This window comes from Notolabrus celidotus, chromosome 13, assembly GCF_009762535.1.
Source record: "Notolabrus celidotus isolate fNotCel1 chromosome 13, fNotCel1.pri, whole genome shotgun sequence".
NCBI lineage: Eukaryota > Metazoa > Chordata > Actinopteri > Labriformes > Labridae > Notolabrus > Notolabrus celidotus.
Genome location: NC_048284.1, coordinates 34,069,585 through 34,090,908, shown reverse-complemented (window position 1 = coordinate 34,090,908; position 21,324 = coordinate 34,069,585). Strand labels below are relative to the sequence as shown.

The following is a 21,324-nucleotide window of genomic DNA, read 5'->3' as shown; positions in this document are numbered from 1 at the left end:
TTTTTAAAAGAGGATCAATACAAAACTGCTGCCAACAACAACAACACGGACACAAAGGTTGACGACTTTAAACAGGATATATCCTTTGGATACGAAGGCAACAGACAGGTGGGAAATTCTAGTACGCTACGTTTACAGACCAGCAACATCAGAGCCGTCTGAGCTTTTCTCCAGCGGGACTGATTCTGACCCGGTTGCGCTCCCGGCTGACACCTGACCGAATACACATGTTTGTTTTTCTCAATAAGAACAAGTAGACAGAAAACTGGACTCTGTGAGTCTGAAGTACTTTTCTGTTAGTAGTCTCAGCCTTCACTTTATAAGATTATGTCCGTGGAGAATATTTTAATGAGCCTGATCGTTGATATTCTGCGTGTCAAACATGTACCAGTATTCAATCCTGTCAGTTATTTGCATTTTGTTGCTGTAGAAAATACAATTTAGGGGGAAAACAACATATTTGGCATTGTTTTTGACGTAAGAATAATAATTAGTTTTTTATCAATTAATCGATAATTGATCGTTAAACATTTCCAAAAATCGATCATGGAAAATACTTAAAATGTACATCCCTAGTCTGTTCTCATCTCACCTATCTGTTTTTTAATGTCCTCTAGGAAGTTGAACTGGAAGTCTGACAACTGTTTGGAAAATTTGGTTTCCAATTCAGACATTGCCTTGGCCATGGCGTAGTCTATGGTGTCCCGGATAGAGGCTAGCATAGAATTATCATCACAACCTGTATCTTCAGCGTCAGCTTCTTTCTTTTTGCTTCGCAATGCAACACTGCGGCCCGTTTCGTCTCCCCCTGACATTATTATGTGCCAAGAGACACTTGAAGAATAAATCTCCTTGATTAAAGCTGGGGTTTGTAGTCAGATTTAGATACACTTCTTGTTATACTGGTTAAAATGGTCTTTCTGTCCCGATGGGGAGCTGAATTTTCACTCCTCCAGTTTCACCCACGTGCCACCGGGAGTCCAGTCTTCTGTATTCTTCACATGTAAAACACATTGTTGTCTCCTTTCCTTCTAAACACAGCAGAAGGACCACTTTCACTCTAGATACTAGGACACCAGAGTTAAAGTTATGAACTGACCTTTTCTCTGTCTGTCACCTTTCAGAGGGAGAGACTCCGGAACATTGAGAGGATCTGCAACCTGCTGAGGAAGGTAAGCACAGAGACGATGATGCCATCTTGCCTTGGTTTTCCCTCAGGGTATTAATATGATAATGACCTGAAATGTAATATAAACGCTCCATAAATAATAACTGACAATCAAACGTGTTTCAATTTTGAATTAAATCCTTAAACTCTGCAGGAAATGTCATTTTTCTATGACTCTGATTATTGTCATCACACCTCCTTTTATTCCTTGTCTTAATTTCCTCATGTAGTAATTGAAATGCATTGCTTCCACTCGACAGTTTAATGCGTTCTTTTTTATTTTTTTGGGATGGTGGAGCTGCATATCAGCATTCTGCAGGTTTAGTTTCAGTAGTAAGCTTTTTAATTAATTTTTGATTTGCACAGTGATGCTTCCTTTGTGTTCCTGCCTCGTGTTGATTTGACATCAAAGAAGAGACAGAGATTCAGAGCTTCTGTGCCATGCTCTGCAGAGTTGTGTGTGTGTGTGTGTGTGTGTGTGTGTGTGTGTGTGTGTGTGTGTGTGTGTGCGTGTGCGCGGGGGAGCACATGTGTGACAGTTTGCCTTGAGGACTCAGTATGAGGCTGAAAAAGAGGCCTCCTCCCAGCTTTAATGTGACATCTGTTTATCCCTCCACCTCTCTGAAAGTCACACTGCGCCTGCACGCCTCATGCATGTGTGTGTATGAATGTGTGTGTGTGTGCATGTTTCAATGTGAATTATGCTGGAGGTTCATTGGTTGAACAGCTGATCTTGGTTATCAGTGTTGTTGGACCCAGCCTCGGGGCCCCTCCTCTGGCCCCTCGGGATGACATCCTCTCTTCAGTATGTTTGCAGGCATAAATACACTAATGCACCCAAACACACACACACACATACTAAGCTGCAGACAATACATGCATGCATGTACACACATCAAATTACTCTGCCCTTGCAGATGTGACCCACTGTGCAGGGACTGCTGTGGGGAGCTGCAGCAGTGCTACAGTTGAGGTCAAAATTATTAGCCCCCCTTGTGAAATCAGATAAAACCCTTGATTTCTCCATGAAAATGACCATTAAAAACAAGTGTTTAGAAACACCAGAAACCACATACACACCCATTCAAAGAAGAGGATCTTTACAGCAGAAATAAATATGTTTACAGCCTGGTTAAAAAAAACGGCTTGGCTCTACGTAGCTAATTTCACTATCAGCACACACTGTACGGGGGTGAATTTTTTTCTAACGTGACGGTTCAGAAGATATTAAGATTTTGAGTTTTTGCCCAAATAAGGACATGACTGACTTGACTGGCAGGCAGGAACACATAGCTGTTGGCTAGGAGGCTCAAACTCCACCCCTTTCTGTCACACTCTGCCTGGTTGAGTTCAACATTACCAATATTGCTGCCGCCGCCAATTGGCTTCAAAACAGTGTTCTGGAACACATGGGTGACATCACGGGTACTACGTCCATTTACTATACAGGCTATGGTTTTAGCTAGGGGTGCAATGGATCAAAAAACTCACGGTTCGGATCATATCATGGACTTGAGTCACGGATAGGATCATTTTTCGGATCAGCAAAAAAAAAAGAGGACAAGACAAATATAACTTTGTCCTCCATTTATTTTGTAAAACACTTGTAAACTTTTGCCCATTAAAAAAAAACAAGATTCAACTCAAAATGTACTGCTTGTGCAAAGCACCCTATCTGTGGGCCCAGTCCTGCGTCATCCACTGCATTTCATGTCATGGCAAGTGAAGGAGCAGAGGAACTTCAAAAGTTTCACTCCATTCTTCTTTCAATCACTGATTTTCACCGTCCACTTTTCTTTGAGCTGCAAACTTGGAACACACCGTTTTCATGCATTCTAGGGTCCTACAGCTGGCAAAGTGCCAATATGTGAACTGCTCCATAAACCAAAGTGAAAGTTAAAAATTTCACTTGCAGCAGTGGACTCCAAGTGACCCAGTAACAGCCTGTCTGTGTATCGTTGACATGGAGACAAGTCCCGGTAAACACAGGGTGACCCGACCAAAACACAGAGTGAAGGGATAACAGTTCGGGGGCCATGAATAGGCGGCCGGATGCGGCCCGCCGTCCGCCTATTGAGGGCCTCTGGCCTACTGGGTGCGCGACTGAATTTCATAACGTGGCTCAAGCACATTCAGCGTTCACTGTATTTCACAGTGAAACCAAAATGCTCCCATACATGTGACTTACAAGATGCAGGAGGGTTTTCAAGTTCCTCTGCTCCTTCACTTGCCATGACTACTGCTGGGCTTGACGGTTGAGTTGACACGCAACTTTTTTCTTTTTCATCAACCGATCCGCGGACCACGTCCGTGCCGAACCGTGGAGATCCATACGGATCACGGATCAACGATGATCCGTTGCACCACTAGTTTTAGCCAGGTACATCTCCCATGAGGAGCACACACGGCCAAGACGGACAGAGTCGAATTCATGCTGTTGCTAACGTGTTTATGATACTGGCTGCCTTGGAGATTATTTGTCTGTAAGTAAAATGTGTACATAAGCACCATACACATGAACTAATGCTTTAGCCACATTGTTTTGATGCTAACTGAAGCTAACGGTTTCACCTCACCTTACGGTCTATGGTGTCAACAAGCAGAAGCTAAATGTGTCTGAACTCTTTTCTGTGGATTGATTTGACATGACGTGTGATCAGTTTGTCTCTGGTGTTGATCATGTTAGTGAAAGTTAATAACCATGGTCAAGGGGGTTTCGACCAATCAGAATCGAACATCTTGCACAGCTGGAAGATCAGTAAGAGAGCCGGGTAATAACATGAGTTAATGTATAGGGTATGATAATTGTAATGTGAGATTTGGATGATGCTTTAGTTTCCTTTTTAATGTCATATTGAGGGTAGTGGGCGATTTTGAAGACAGCCCGTCTAACTGGACCTTGAGTAATGAAGCTAACTTGACCTCATGGCTCTGTTGTATGTGATGGGAAAACACAAAACAGACCAACCACTACCTCCGTGTGTCTCTCCATGTTCAGCGTACGAGGTGATTGAAGAACACACTCGCTGAAATACAGAACATCCCTGCCAAGAGCCTCAAGTGACAATCCCCTATTCTTCAATCAAATCAGGTGTCTCCATCTTTCTTCAGTTAATGTTCTTCATGCTGAAAATACACAAGCTATATTTCACTTTGTTGCTGGGCCTGTCAGAGAGGATGCCTGAGGTCCTGATGCAGGAGGATCTGCTGCATTGTGGAAGCAGAGCTCCTCTCTCCTCCTCTGAAACTATTCAGCTCTCTCCAACTGGCTCAGTCACAGCACGGTGGTCCTGATTGATTTGGTTAAAAGCTCTGGCTGCATTTCTTTATGTTGGCATGCCGATTTGATAGTTTTCACAACACACACACACACACACACACACACACACACGCAGGAACATGGACACGTGCCACTTCTGTTCTCAGTGGAGTATGTTCTGTTCTGATGGGTTTTGGACGCCTGAAAACCCGTGCAAACGACAATAGCTTGAGGGGGATATACTTGGTTCTGTACTCTCAACTGTGTGTGTGAGTGTGTGTGTATTCTTGAATGTGTGTGTGTGCGTGTGTGCTAGTCATTAGATATGCAGTCTTGTGGCTTGAAGCAATGAGCTGTGTGTTGTCACAGCAACTGAGCAAACCTGAATGTACTCATTAGTGCTCTTCCCTCCTTCATTTTTTGGCCGGTCTTGCCCCTTTTTTCCCTCCTCTATTCCTTCTCCCTCTTCTCTCTCTTCTCTCCATCCTCCCCCTCCATACACCTTGGTAAGGGTTGTAATGAGGTAACACATTGGCAGCAGAGGATGAGCACAGCACGTTACAGACTTATTTCTGAGGTGCCAAGGGTATTTTCTGACTGTCTTTCAAACTCCCGCATGGCTGCCTTTTATTTCTTGTTTTGTCAGGCGTTATCAAATTTGTGATTTTAAGAATATTGTTTGCATCCTTTTGGGGGAAGTATTAAGAAGCCCACGGAGAGAGGAGGACATCTGTAGCTACCGAAGAAGTGAGAAGTGGGAGTTTGAATGGTCATCTGCTTGGTGTTACGCCTCCCGCCTAGCTTACTGCAACTCCCTTCTTTTTGGTTTACCAGACAAATCCATCCATAAACTTCAACTGGTTTAAAACTCTGCTGCCCACATCATCACCAGAACCTCCTCCACCAGCAACATCACACCTGTCCTGAAGCAACTCCACTGGCTTCCCTTTAAACACAGCATCATCTTAAAGATTCTGTTTCTCACCTTTAAGGCCATCAACAACCTTGCCCCTCAAGACCTCATTGAGCTCCTCCAGACCAAAATACCCACCCGTAGTCTCAGGTCCTCCTCTTCCACCCAACTCACCCTCCCACCTGCTCGCTGGACCACCATGCGGTCGAGAGCAAGCAGCTGCTCGGCCCCCCGCCTCTGGAACTCTCTCCCCCAGAACTTACAAAGTCCCACCGCCTCAAAACTCCCCTTTTAAAATCCTACTCGCTTTTATTTGTCTTTGTGGGACTGGAATGACTTCACCTTCACTTTCATCATGACTTCACTTTCATGTTTCTAGTATTGCATTGTTATTCTGTTGTATTTATGTATTTATTTACTGTTGAGTGTTGTTTTTTACTGTTACTTAGGTTGTAAGGGGACCTTGAGTGTCCAGAAAGGCGCCTATAAATAACATGCATTATTATTATTTATTAGTTTATTAATAATATTATTATATTATTAGTTAAACCAGCTTGTTTTCTTATTCTGACCTTTTCAACAAACTCTTTATGGACAACCAAGAATCCATCGTCTGCACGATCAAACTGCAAAGTGTTCTTTCCTATCTGTCCTTCTTACTCCTTTCCTAGTTCCTCTCACTCTCTCGTACTGTTGGGTTTTGGGGAGATGACCATAGACTGTATAAAATATGGACGTAGTATTCGTGACGTCACCCATCTGTTTCTGAAGAACTTGTGACATCATGAGAGGTTTCTAGGGCGGTAAGAGGTGGGAAAGTGTAAAAACAATCCAAAACAATCTCAGGTCAGGTTCAACAGAAGGAGGGGTTTATTTAACCACAGGTGCAATCACAAAAAAAGGTAACTCAGGTAATCTTCAAACAAGGTCTCAACGTTAACCTAAAACATCCAGGAGGAGAAAATACTTCCTTTTAAAAGTAATCAAAAAACAGTCCAGTTCAACTTAAAGTCTCTGTTATCTCTTTCAATATATTTATTCTTAAATAAAGATTTCACAATACTCAAAGAAAATAAACCCATAATGCTCCCACAGAAAACATCAAAACAAAGCAAAACAGGACAAAAAATAAAATAAAGGACAATTTTTTCTTTTACAGTGTTAGTACATGCAGCAATCACAACCTGAAACATGTACTGTATACATTTAACATTTTAATGTGATACAATTGATCCCCCTATACTTACAACTCTTACCCATTCTTCTTTCAGAGAAGTTGCTATTGGTGACCAGTCTGTTACACAAACTTCAAGAGAGAACATGAGATCATCTCTCTAATGGATAAATAGACATGAGTTTTTCATACCATGTTTTAATATCAGGAGACTCTTCATCCAACCATTTCTGAAGAATAGTAAGCCATGCCGATTAAAGAGCGATTCTAAGAATGTATCTGTGTTTTCATTGATAGGTTGAATCTAATCCCAATACCAAACTAAATGAGTTTAAAGGAACATCAATTTTAAATATCTTCTTAATTTCCATTTGGACAGATTGCCAAAAACTTTGAACTTTAGGGCAAGACCAGATCAGATGACTATAAGTATCACAGTTAGTTTTACATTTACAATAAAATGATGAGCACATAGAATAATATTTATTTGAAATAGCTGGGGTAACATGCAGTCTGTCAATCATTCTGTATTGGGTTTCATAGGATTTGTTAGAACGTGATTTTCTTTGCATTTAACAGAATATTTTTCCACATTACATCATCATGCAATACCACCACTGTAGGATACTGGAGAAACATCATCTTTTGAGCTTTGAGAATTTTAAATTGTATTCAAATGTGTGTCTTGTGTATAAGATTTTAAATGGCTTGGCCCCGCCTCCGCTGCGTCAATTTATCAACTTTCGGTCAGTGGACTCGGTTAAATCAACAAGAATCTCTTCGTTCAGAAATTGCAATGTGCCCTTTCGCTGTACTGCCTTTGGGCAGTCAGCTTTTTCTGTGAAAGCCACAACTCAGTGGAACACCTTACCGGAGGACATTAAGAACAGTGAATCTCTCAGCAACTTCAAAACCAAACTGAAAAGTCTGCTAAAGGACACTCAACACTGCAACCACTGATTTGATACTTTTAACTTGATATACATACTGTTTGTTTGTTTGTTTGATTGTGTGTGTGTGTGTGTGTATGTGTGTGTATGTGTGTGTGTGTGTGTGTGTGTGTGTGTGTGTGTGTGTGTGCGTGTGCAAGCAAGTGTTTTTACAATGTGATGTTTTAATTGTGACCTGCCAAGGGACTGCAGATGTAAATTAGCTTTAAGCTAACTCTGGTACAATGCATCAGATGGTGACATTTATGTTAAATATTGTACATGGTCCCTTTACAAATAAATTGAATAAATAAAAAAAAAATAATCTAAGTGGGACCCGAAATCTACGCTCCAACTTGTTTTACTCTTTCTAGTAGGAATTTTAACAAACATTTGAGTATATAAATAACTTAGAATGTTCTTCTTTAAAGACGAGGCCTTAAGTACCGTCATTTCAAGTTGATTCACATTCAAACCATGTTTATATATTGGAACAGATTGGATGTAACTCCTAAGCTGTAAATAATGAAAAAAATTGTGTTTGAGGAAGATCAAAATCAGTCACAAGTTGAGGAAAGGATTTCATAGTCCCACCTGAGAGGAGGTCTTGTATTTTAAAAATACCAGCATCCCTCCATGCTCTAAAGCCCAGATCTGAACAGGACTGAGCGAAATCAGGATTACAGAAAATAGGCGCCAAAACAGAATACTTATTCATAATCCCAAAATGTCTTCGTACAAGGTTCCATGTTTTCAAAGTATTTCTGACGATGAAATGATCTTTCATTCCCTGTATTGTAATTACATTTTTTATAAAAGGTAAGGTTGAGAGGGCAGGTTTGAGCCCAGTAGCTTCCAAGTCTAGAAAAGTTGAAATAGTCTCCTTTTTTAACCATTCGTCCAGAAAGACGCTTATAAATAAAATGCATTATTATTATTATTATTATTATTATTTAAATTATTATTATTTAAATTATTTAGTTAAACCAGCTTGTTTTCTTATTCTGACCATTTCAACAAACTCTTCATGGAAACCAAGAACCCACCGTCTGCCCCTTTAGAAAGTTTGTTTTTCTAGTTTGAAACGTTTATAGTAAGATCAAACTGCAAAGTGTTCTTTCCTATCTGTCCTTCTTACTCCTTTCCTAGTTCCTCTCACTCTCTCGTACTGTTGGGTTTTGGGGAGATGACCATAGACTGTATAAAATATGGACGTAGTATTCGTGACGTCACCCATCTGTTTCTGAAGAACTTGTGACATCATGAAAGGTTTCTAGGGCGGTAAGAGGTGGGAAAGTGTAAAAACAATCCAAAACAATCCAAAACAATCGCAGGTCAGGTTCACCAGAAGGAGGGGTAACTCAGATAACTCAGGTAATCTTCAAACAAGGTCTCAATGTTAACTTAAAACATCCAGGAGGAGAAATAGTTCCTTTTAAAAGTAATCAAAAAACAGTCCAGTTCAACTTAAAGTCTCTGTTATCAAAAAAAAAAAAGGTTCCTTTCAGTCACTTCTCTTTGCTCAGTTCCCAGTGCTCTTTCTCCTCTTCCAGCCGTGTGCTCTCCTCTCCCAGTCTGATTTCCAGCTCCTTTGTCCTGCCTCAATCAAGGCTCTTAAGCACCTGCAGCTGTCCAGGTAGTGGTGGCTGCTGGGAGTTGCAGTGTGCTTAACGGTGGCCATTTTGTCTGGATGCTGATAGTCCTGGATTAAAAAGCATCCATCCACCACGTGTCCCCTTGTGATGCCACAAACTGTTTTGAGGCCAATCGGCGGCGGCAGCCATATTGCTTCTGTGGAGCCAGTGTGACGTAAAGAGGCGGAGTTTGAGCCTCCTAGCCAACAGCTGCAGTGTTCCCACAGTCAGCTGAGCCTCTCATTGGAAGACTAGTAATCTCAATATCTTTGAAATTGCTGCGTTAGAAAAAAATTCACCCCCCTCACAGTGAGAGGACATCGAGAAATTAGCTATCCAGACTACACTCATCTTTTGTACCAGACTGTAAACATGTTCATTACTGCTGTAAAGATCGTCTCTTTCCCATTCATGTGTATGTGACTTCCAGTACTTCCAGAGCCAGACTCAAGAGGATCGTCCATGAACTGCAGTTTTTAGCACTTCCCCATTGGACTCATACTTTTAGACCGGAGGTTGCCGCTTGGGGATGACACTGGATACAGAAAGGAGTGCTGAATTGATTGATAAAGCTTCCCATTGACTACCTTTAATGCCATTTTTAGTGCAGTCATGCATTAATATGCTGAAGGTATTTGTGCAGTGGTGTAGCTCAGTGAACACAACAATCAGATGGTTGACAAGAGACGATGACGGTGACACAGCAGAGTGTGGATGTATATTTGATGTGTAAAACATCAACACAAGTCCCATTTCCTATAAATATCCAAAAGTAAGCAAGTAAAAGCTGCGAGCTGCAGTGAACGGGCCTCACACCTGAGTGCATGTTGGGGAATGCTGCAGCCCTGAGGTCTGGAGGAGCCGACGGTTGTGCAGCAGCTGCTGCTGATTGGGGCTGTCATCATGAATCACATGTGGAAGCTCACAGTGAGCTTGTGGTGCTGCTTTCTACCAATAGTTGGAGATACGACTTTGATGAAGTTATCATCTGAAGGAATCAATCAATCAATCTTTATTTATAAAGTGCCAAATCCCAACAAATGTTCTTCTCAGACTCTTTCCAAACAGAGCAGGTCTAGACCGTACTCTATGTTCTATTATTAACAAAGACCCAACATCAAGACAGGATCAGATCCAGTCCCATCTTACAGACAGGACTCAGTCTGATCTCATCTTAATCCACCATGAGCAGAGCACTCTGCAGCATTTAGCAAGTTACAGTGGCAAGGACAAACTTCCTTTAACAGGCAGAGACCTCCAGCAGGACCAGACTCATGTTAGACACACATCTGCTGAGACCGTGTTGGAGAGAGGGATAGAGGAAGATAAGCCATCCAAAAATCAGCAGTTAGGTTAGCAGTACTCATCGCACTGGGTTTTATAGGTTCCGTAAATAGAAGTACAGTTGTGAACTCATGAAAAAGTCATCATTGCTTTCCAATGCTCTGATTTTCTGCAGTATAACAAGCTTAGGAAGGAAATATTGGAGGTCAAACGCCTCTATAGTGTAAATGAGTCATGCCCATTCGGAGCCAATTAGAGCAAGTAACTGCATACTCATGTAAACACGCCTGCAAGCCTCAGCCTACTGACAGTTCTGCCACTTTGACTCAGTCAGTGAGAGTGAGGGAAACAGAGGACTGCTGCTGCTGCAGACAAGGTGTGAAACTGTTGTCAGCTCTTTAACTGTTCATTAAGGTTTGTTTGGTTTTCCATGTGACTGAACGATCGCATGTTCTGACCACTTTATGTTCGCCCAATCAGGCAGGAGTGACTCTGCTCACATAAAGTGACATCATACACCTATAATCTATGCAAAGAATAGTACAAAATCAAAATGAGCCAGATGGAGGAAGAGATTAAAGAACAGTATGTGGTGGTGGAGTTATGTTTCATAACTACTTGTAAATCAAGATTAGTTAAAGCAATCACAGAGCCATGAGTTAGTGTTGTACAGTAGTTTGATGGACACACATCCCAGATTACACAACTGACTTGATGTGGTTGAATGAAAGAGGGGCTGGACGTCACCTGGAAATGCTAACAATCAACAATAGTTATCTTTGTTCAATCTGTGAATGATAATCCTTGATTGATCCACCATGAAGGCAGGGATGTTTTTGCCAAAGCTCAACACTCAACATATCATAGAAAGCAGACAGAAACTTCTAACATGCTAGACTTTCTGTTGTGACTTTCTGTTGTGAGGTGTCCCAGACTTTCTCAGCCTCTGCTTTCTTTCTCTTCGCTCAGGCTAGTAATCCTGTACGGTCAGTGCTACTGTAGAGTCCATGTTTGTTTTTTCTTTTACTGTTATAATTTTTGGGCATTCATGCTCTTACTAGATAGGAAAGATGGAGAAAGACAGGAAATGTGGGGAGTAAAGAGCCGGGAAAGACATGCGGCAAATGGAAGAGGTCAGAAGTCGAACCTGCGACCTCTGCGACAAGGACTAAAGCCTCTGTATATGAGGCGTGCACTTAGACCGCTAGGCTAACAGCGCCCCAGAATCCATGTTTCTGTTAGTCCTCGTTTGGGTTCTTCAGGTATTTACTGTGAATTTATTTGTCCCATCATCATCATGTTAGCTGACATCACTACCCACACTTCAGATGTATTGTCATCAATGTTGTGCTAGTTCACACAAAAAAATTAACTAGTTCAAAGTTCATACAGTCTAAAATGAACTATGTCACCTTCATGTTTTTAACTGCATCTGTATTCTTTTTCAGTAGAGCCTCCTCTACTTCAGTCTCCAGCCCTCAATCACTGACATGTACTGAACTACATGAGTTACTGTATTCTGCTGTAGAATTATAGGCAGCTTTTAAGACTATGAAAACTTAGAAACACCAGCGTTGGATGTAACGCATTACAAAAGTCACGCAGTTACAGTGATGTATTACTTTTTGCTGTAAGGCAGTAATGTAACGCATTACTAAGACAATTTCAGTAATATTGTACCTGTTACAAATCTCAGTAACACACGTTACACATATTTCTGACAGAAAACACAATCTTTTCTAACAGTTTGTCTAAAATCATAACCGTATGACCGAGAGAATTACTGTAAAAACCAGACGCTCTGTGAGAAGCTTAGCTTTCTGGTGGTACTCTCAGTATAGTCTGCGACACCCAGAGGGTTTTCTGTGCCTCTGAGAAGATCAGTGTTTTTTCACTCATACCAAGGAGAGGGGGAAAAACATTTGCACACATGGTAGAGCGAGCGATGAGAGCGAGAGCGAGAGCCAGAGCGAGAGCCAGAGCGAGAGATGGATTTCAACATATTATTCCCAAAATTGTAATTTTGCTTTTATTTTTACAATGCATTTATGGTGTAAAGCCTTTTCGGGTCTTCATCTTACATTATTTGAAGATAGATATTCTGAATCCCCAGGTTGTTCTGAAAAAGAAGATGTATATTACATTGCCCCCCCCCCCCCCCCCCCCCCCCCCCCCCCCCTGTATAATGGTAGGGGAAACACTGAACATGGAGTTTGAATGGTCATCTGCTTGGTGTTACATCTCCCGCCTAGCTTACTGCAACTCCCTTCTTTTTGGTTTATCAGACAAATTCATCCATAAACTTCAACTGGTTTAAAACTCTGCTGCTCGCATCCTCACCAGAACCCCCTCCACCAGCCACATCACACCTGTCCAGCAACAACTCTACTGGCTTCCCATCAAACACAGCATCATCTTAAAGATTCTGTTTCTCACCTTTAAAGCCATCAACAACCTCAAGACCTCATTGAGCTCCTCCAGACCAAAATACCCACCCGTAGTCTCAGGTCCTCCTCTTCCATCCAACTCACCCTCCCACCTGCTCGCTTTGCCACCATGGGGTCGAGAGCAAGCAGCTGCTCGGCCCCCCGCCTCTGGAACTCTCTCCCCCAGAACTTACAAAGTTCCACCTCTCCCACCGCCTCAAAACTCACCTTTTAAAATCCTACTCGCTTTTATTTGTCTTTGTGGGACTGGAATGACTTCACCTTCACTTTCATTATTTGAAGATCGTGTAATGGGTTGAGTTAGGACCCACAAGCAGTATCGGAAGCCAAGAGATCAGTTGGTAATGACCTTTATTGAACAGTTCAATAGACACGGGCAACAGGTGAATAGTCTCTCTACCTCGAACACAGGTAGGGAATAGAGTCTCTCGGGGCTCGATGACAGCCTGACGAATCAAGCACAGGTGACAGACAGATCCTGGAGAGAGTTGAAGAACAGACTCACTCGTACTCTGCAGGAGGACAGGACGCCAAACGGCCACGAGGACGGACAGGCAGAACCCCGGAAGGGTGAAGGCAGAACTCGTAGTCTGGGACAGAAGGCGTAGGTGTTTTCCTGGGAAGCGGCGAGGAGGGATGGTCACGGGCAGGCAGGGTCGGCAACGGGAGACCAGTCCGGAAAAGAACGCTGGAAAGTCTTGCTTGAGGTCAAAGAACAATCTGGCAAGGGGTGGAGAGTGGCTGCTGCTTATAAACCGGCTTGATTGCAGATGAGGAGCAGGTGAGTGTGCAGGTGAACTGGGTTGCCTGATGAGGGGGCGTGGCTGGCCTGCAGAGTGGAGCAGAGGCAAGGAGAGTGGAAAATTACTGACAGAGGGGAGGAGGTGAGCAGACTGTGACAGATAGATATTCTGAATCCCCAGGTTGTTCTGAAAAAGAAGATGTATATTACATTGCTGTGCTCCATTCCTATGAGATTAGACTTGCCTTATTACAAAAAATCCAGACGTGCAAAAGTAGAGAAAATGCCTTAGACCTCCTGAAGTTACGTTTAAATATTTACGATATATTTATCACAGACTTTGACTCTGTCTGCTTTTGTGATTCTGTTTTGTTACTTAATGTATTGCGCCATGAGCCTTCACTCTGCCTATTATATGAAGTTGTTAGCAGCCTTAGGGCCTACACAGTCATCATGCTATACCACATCTGTGAAAAGGTGAATGATGTGAGAAAAAACAGAAGATCTGCCGATGAAATAAACGCATCTACTCTACTCCAAAACTCAATCAGTGTTTTGATGGAGTTTAGAGAGCGATTTGATGAGGCTTAGTCTGCCACTCTTGCTCTAGAAAAGTTAGTCGTCACTTGGATGAAGACATTCGCCTCACTGTCCCAGGGAGCAACTTTCGGGTGAACGTTTTTAATGCCTGATATCATCATCCAGCAACTGTCCCAAAGATTCACCAGCTTAAATGGAACTGGGAACATGTTTGAGTCAATTCACCCCAACACACTGCTGCAAGCACAAGATGAGGAGTTACACAGAGCTGCCTGGCGCAGCTCAGTGAGCGCTCATTCTCCAAGTTAAAACTAACTAAAAACCCCTTGATGAGCACGATGGGACAGAATAGACTGAGTGGACATGTCATGTTATCTATTGAGAATGACAGATCAAAGAAAATGGACATACAGGGCATCGTGGACAAGTCCGCGGAGCTTAAGGCTCGTCCAGACAGTGGTGAGTAGGCCGAGTACTTCATATTGATTTTTTGTTTGTATGTGAACATGTGGGCCGCTGTGCCAATTTTACTAAACGTTATATCTGTTGATACAGTGACCTACTGTGCTCTCATTAGTTGAGAAAGTTAAAGTGGGTGTCAGAATGATGCAGTCGCTATCCGTGGTGCTGAACTGCTTTGAATTTGTGTTGTTTTATTATTATTATTTTGTTCTCTTGGTTTGATTGACTAAAACATGTAGTAATGCTTGTAAGCCCCGCGTGTTGTGGGCATGTTGTAAAGCGATGTTATGATGAGCTTTACAGTGACCGCAGCCATGTGTGCGTAACGCTGTGCCAGTTTGCACCTGCCTTTCAAACGTGCTAAATATAGACGCAAAAACAGCGCCTGCTATCTGCTTCAGGTTTGATAGATCACATTGCGTGTGCTAAATGTTTACATTTGCATCTCCTCCTCCCAGTATTTTGCGCGTCCTGATGATCTACATGTGTTCTGCATATTCATGAAGGCAAACACGCTAAATGATTTGCGAGTGCTATTTTGCTCATTTGACAGACGCAATCCTCGGTGCTCCCGGTTAGTACGTCAGCTTTGCGCTATCAAGTTTGCACATGTTTTTATACACGCAAACCTTTAGTAGATCGGGCCCATTATGTATTGATTACCATCAGGACATAAAGATCATTTTAAGCAGTATAACAAGAAGTGGATCTAAATCTGACTACCAACCCCAGCTTTAATGTAGCAGATGGAGGTGAAATGTACAGATGTAATGTCATCTATAGAAATAAAACTCTATGTTGTAAATGCTCAACATGACCCACATTATCATTAGTGTTATGTAAAGCTCTGTTATCAAATTAACAGCTCAATTTTAGGAATTTCAATTTCCCAAATGTAATTAAATACTTTTTTGTAATTATGAAACAGAAGAGGATCAAGTCATAGTATTACATAGTGACTATAATTTATGGAGGGGGGGTTGCAGCCAATATAATCAGTTTCCTGCAGCAGGACGAATCAGTGAAGCTGAGCTTAAATAAACCTTCTGGAGCAATGAGCATTCACAGTTCATAATTCCTGTCCCCTTGAACATTCTGAAAACATGGCGCTGAGGCTTTTCACTGTATTAATGTTTCCCATCATTTTGTAACAAAGTTAGACAAAATGAATCAAACAATCTGAGCTCCAGAACAAAATGATAAATGCAGCATCAGAAAATCAACTTACAGATGAAAACGATGCCAGACAGAGTAAAGAAAAACACCTGGACTGTATGTGTGTGTGTGATATGTGAGATATGTTCTGTGTGAGGAGCCGTGTCAATGAATCTCTGCCAGTCAGAATAACGAGCTCACACCAACCTCGGTGCATCCTTAATCCCATACACCGTTACCATCAAAGAGGATGTACGAGGTGGAGAGAGAGGTGGAGACAGAGATGGGGAGGAGGTGAGGTGAGGAGGAGGGAGTGGGGGAGAAGACAGAGAAATTAAGAGGGAGAATCTGGAGGAAGATGGAAGAGAGGTAAGAGAGGGGGGAAGGGAAACTCTCTTTGACAAGAAAATAGAAGCACTGTTAGGCTCAGCAGGAAATGAATATTAATAGCGTGCTGCACGACTTTCACTGGAAACAGCCCAGATTCCCAGGGTTGTAGTCATCACGTACATACTGTATTGTTCCTGAGATTGTGTTACATTCTGCAGTGTGAAAAAACAAGTAGTATTTCCTCAAGCTGGTGCTGCGTATGGTCAGGAGAAATCTATATCAAACCAACTACTGATATCTAGAAGTGTCTGAGGTCTTTCATAGTGCCCCCTTTATCAGGATGATCATATACAATCCAATGAGATCAGATACATCACAGAGAAACAAAGTCTACTACTAGATCAAAACACCCCAACATGATCTAAAGGAAATACAGAGAGAGAAATTCAAAGACAAGTTGTGTTTAATCACAAGAGATTGTACAGGTGAACGTGACAAAGGGTCTACGATCAATCAATCAATCTTTATTTGTATAGCGCCAAATCACAACAAACGTTATCTTAAGACTCTTTTACAAACAGAGCAGGTCTAGACCACTCTATGTCAAATTATGAACAGAGACCCAACACCAAGACAGGATAAGACTCAGTCTGACCCCACCTTAATCCATCATGAGTAGAGCACATCGCAGTATTTAGCTAGTTACAGCGGAGAGGACAAACTTCCTTTAACAGGCAGAAACCTCGAGCAGAACCAGACTCATGTTCAGTGGTGGACAGTAACAAAGTACATTTACTTAAGTACATGTTTTGAGTATCTGTACTTTACTTGAGTATTATTTTTTGTTGAACTTATTACTTTTACTCCTCTACATTCAGAAGACAATTATCATACTTTTGACTCCTCTACATTTCTATCAGGGCTCTAGTTACTCTTTACTTTATCTTTGAAGTCAGCGGATGAATGTCCTTCTCTTTTCTGAAATCTGATTTTAAGACAGTAAACTGTGTTTGTGTAGTTCTGTTTGTCTCAGTGATTAAGTCCTACCTGTATATCGGGCGTCTCCACGGTTGAACGTGGAGCAAACACAGAGCATCACTCAGATCAGACAGTTCATGTAGAGGTGGTAATGATGGCTATAACTCTCCACCTGAGCACCCATGGTCATATCTTCAGCCTGTGTTAGAGGTTTTTGAAATGAAGAATATGTATCATTTGAAATGTTCTCTCTGTTTCCCACTCTGTCTTAAAGCTGGGGTTGGTAATCAGATTTAGATACACTTTTTGTTATACTGGTTAAAACTGTCCTGATGGTAATCAATACATAATGTGTTCTTAAAAAAGAGGTAAAAAAAGCTGCTATCTACAGCCGGAGTAAACCTGGGAAAACACCAACCACCGTTTTTTGGGTGCCAAAATTTTAAACCATTCAAATCCCGTCCCGCCGTTCTGCCCGCCTCCTGCGCGTACATTTCCCCGGCCTTCTCTCCCCTACCCCTGACTCTGCTTCCCCTGACTCTACTGACTGCCCCTCTCTCTCGACCTCGGGCCTGTCCCCTCTGACCTGATGAGGTGCTTTGCTCAGGACTGTAGTCCGGATCAGAGTCTAAAAAGCTCTCACCACGGGGGCTCTGACAAGCAGAAGAATTAATGACATTTAGTAAGTCCTACAGAAATGTAGATGTATTGTAGCGTCCGTCCGGACGCTGTAGTGATGACGAGCCGATTGGTGAACACGTTGATCTTTAATAACCGGTCACTGTCGGCCGTGATCACACCAACCAACAAAACAACAATCAATGTTTGAATGAATGAAGAACTTCTCCTCTTGTCTCTCCTCTCTCCAGCTCACACACTCTACACCTCTCCTGATGCCTTCACTGACTGTCAACACTGTAGGAATTAAGAACATCTACACTGAACACGTTTAACAGACAGTAGAGCTGTTACAGTTTTATATATGTGTTATAACTTTTCTCCTGATATCGTGTCACCAGTACAACTGGATAATGCTAGCATGATAGTTGTGAGTGCTAACAGCAGCCATGTTTGTTTGTGTTTTTAACTTTCACTATGAGAATGTTTTGGTGAGGACCGGTTTTGAATCAGTCACGATCATATAGTCGCAAGTCAGCGGCGCTCGTGCATGTGAGCAGGGGGGGGGCGTCGTTTTGGAGGAGCTCTGAGGGAGGAGGGGAGGGGTTAGACGGAGTCCTGAGGAAATGCTACATTCAAATTCATGCTGGTTTTCCGAGACTACCAACCCCAGCTTTAACGTACAAACATTCACTGTCCAACCTGAGAGAGTGCTGAGCTATGTAACGAATGTTTCATTCCAGATGAACATTTCAAACTAAGGTGTCTGTGCTTGGAGTAACTTAGTGTCTGTTTTTATTCCATGGTAGAGTTTTTAAAGATTTAAAATAATGGTTTCTAAATAAACATAATGTAACAGCATGTACTCCTATGTATTCTTGACTGCACTCATGCTTTGTGAAGATACAAAGTTTAGAGATATTTTAAGAAGTACTTTGAATACTTCAGTATTTTTAAAAGGAAGTACTTCAGTACTTTAACTCAAGTCATAATCTGACAGAACAACTTTCACTTGTATTGGAGTAATATTTGATATGGAGTATCTATACTTTGACTTCAGCAATGAAGACGGGGACTCTGTCCACCACTGCTCATGTTAGACAGCCATCATCTTAGACCGGGTTGGGTCTGGAAAGAGGGATGGAGGAGAATAAGAGAGAGAGAGCGTTGATAGTGATGAGACGAGTAGTAGTAGCTGTTGCTGCTGGAGTCCACATATTTACTGAGGTAGGATCTGACTTCATTGTCTTGGGTCACAATAACTTGTATAATATGATTATGGATAGTTTATTTTTTAAGTTTTAAGTTATATTTTTGAGCTTTTCGCCTTTATTGAGAGGACAGCTGAAGAGAGACAGGAAGCGTGGGGAGTAGAGAGAGGGGGAAGACATGCAGCGAATGGTTGAATGGGGCGCTTAGACCGCTAGGCCACCAGCGCCCCACTTGCAGTCAGTCCCAGGCGATCTCTCCCAACTCCCCATAGTGGCTCTTCTTTACCAGAAACATGCTACCTCAGCTGATGAATAGGGCCTGTCGCACGTTACTGCCACCTTCTGCTCTGGAGAGGTATTTCAGATGGGATTCCTACCTAAACCCATTAGGTTGTGTTGACATGAAACAATCTTGTAGTTTGAAGGATTTTGCATGTCATGTTAAAAATACTGTGATAGGTTGGCGACCTGTCCAGGTTGTACCCTGCCTTCCGCCCGCAGCCAGCTGGGATAGGCTCCAGCCCCCCCTGACCCCTAACGGGATTAAGCGGTCAAGATAATGGATGGATGGATGTTAAAAATACATGATTTAAAATGTTTAACCACTAAACATGAATTAATATAATAGAAGCTACATGTTATACTTATGTTGATAAAGCAGACACCCATGTTGCTTTTTTGAGTGTATGGGAGAAGGTGCAGGGAGTGTGTCTACAACATAGACTGTAAAAAATATGGACGTAGTATCAGTGACATCACCCATCTGTTTCTGAAGAGCTGTTTTGAGACCAATCGGCTGCGGCAGCCATATTGCTTCTGTCGAGCCAGTGTGACGTAAAGAGGCGGGCTTTGAGCCTCCTAGCCAACAGCTGCAATGTTCCTGCAGGCAGCTGTGCCTCTCATTGGAAGACTGGTAATCTCAATATCTTCTAAATTACCAAATTAGAAAAAAATTCACCCCCCTCACAGTGAGAGGACATCGAGAAATTAGCTATTCAGACTACACTCATCTTTTGTACCAGACTGTAAACATGTTTATTAATGCTGCAAAGATCAGCTTTTTCCCATTCATGTGTATGTGACTTCCGGTACTTCCGGAGCCAGCCTCAAGCGGATCCTCGATGAACTGCAGCTTTTAACACTTCCGCATTGACTCATATTTTTAGACCGGAGGTTGCTGCTTGGTCTACAATCTAACTCTGCATAAAAGGGGTTCTCTCACTCCTCACAGTGTGTTCATGAAAGAGTGTCTACATTAATTATGAAGTAGACCGAGGTGAAGGGGCAGGGGTTTGTGAGGTTTAAAAACATTCAAAATATGATTCAAAAAGGAGCTGCAGTTCCTTTTTCTACATGACAGATAAAATATTATTTATGTAAGGAAAAGTATTGTGCAGATCTGCTTTACCCACTGTGTCTTCATCGCTGTGTAGCCAAGCCTGAGAAGAAAGATGTGCTCACACATGAAAGGAGAGGTATTGCACAGCAATCACTCCATCTGCCAACACCTGGCTGATATTGCAGCAACGTGTCAGCAAACAGAAAACACAAGCAGGAATGAAAGGCCCTAAAATATGCACTGCAGCAGTTCGCTGTTTATCTGAATGGCAGTTTGTGTGATGTGAAATTGAGTAAAATGATAAGTAGCAGAATAATAAAGCTCTGAGGTGAGCGTACCATCTGTCCATCCAGACGACACTTTTAGCACTTCATTATACATCCCTCCATATGTCCATACAATATCATTTATCTGAACACACAACATGTCCAACACAAGGTCTACATAGGGGTACAGAATGCAGTATTTCCAAACTGGAGAACCAAGATATGTAAGGGATACTGTATGGGTAGCAGTTATCAGGATCAGAATCAGAATCAGCTTTATTGGCCAGGTATGCTTGAACACACAAGGAATTTGACTTAGGTAAACTGTGCTCTCTATGCACAAGGCATAAGAATAAGGCATACAAATAAAAATATAATAACAATAACATCAAGTATAAATACAACAGAACAACAAATAGGCATGACTAATATGTACAGGCTAAAATAATATGATAATAGTGCAGTGGTGAGTAGTGCAGAGGTAGTTTTATATTAAAAAAGTACATGTAGGTGATAGTTAAATGATAAAATAAATAGAAATATGGAATTCTGCTTGGAGAATTGTTGCATTGAGAGTATTGATCCAACAGGTATGACACTGTTATGGTTTAGTGTTCAGCAGAGTGACAGCCTGGGGGAAGAAACTGTTCTTATGGTGGGTTGTTTTGGCGCACAGTGATCTGTAGCGCCTGCCGGAGGGGAGGAGTTTGAAGAATTTGTGTCCAGGGTGTGAGGGGTCAGCGGTGATGCTACCTGCCCGTTTCCTGGCCCAGGACCGGTACAAGTCCTGGATGGGGGGGCAGGTCGACACCGATGATTTTTTTCTGCAGTCCTTATAGTCCGTTACAGTCTGTGTTTGTCTAGTTTGGTTGCAG

The 21,324-nt window shown here is 42.2% G+C and overlaps 1 protein-coding gene across 1 annotated transcript in view; it reads left to right on the top strand.

Moving 5' to 3' along the window:
* The window catches only part of cnih3 (cornichon family AMPA receptor auxiliary protein 3), a 148,493-nt gene that overhangs the window by 64,323 nt on the left and 62,846 nt on the right, over positions 1–21,324 (top strand). The window contains exon 3 of the mRNA XM_034700215.1: positions 1,125–1,172. Coding sequence (XP_034556106.1) covers positions 1,125–1,172 — 48 coding nt within the window. The remainder of the gene's footprint in view (positions 1–1,124; positions 1,173–21,324) is intronic.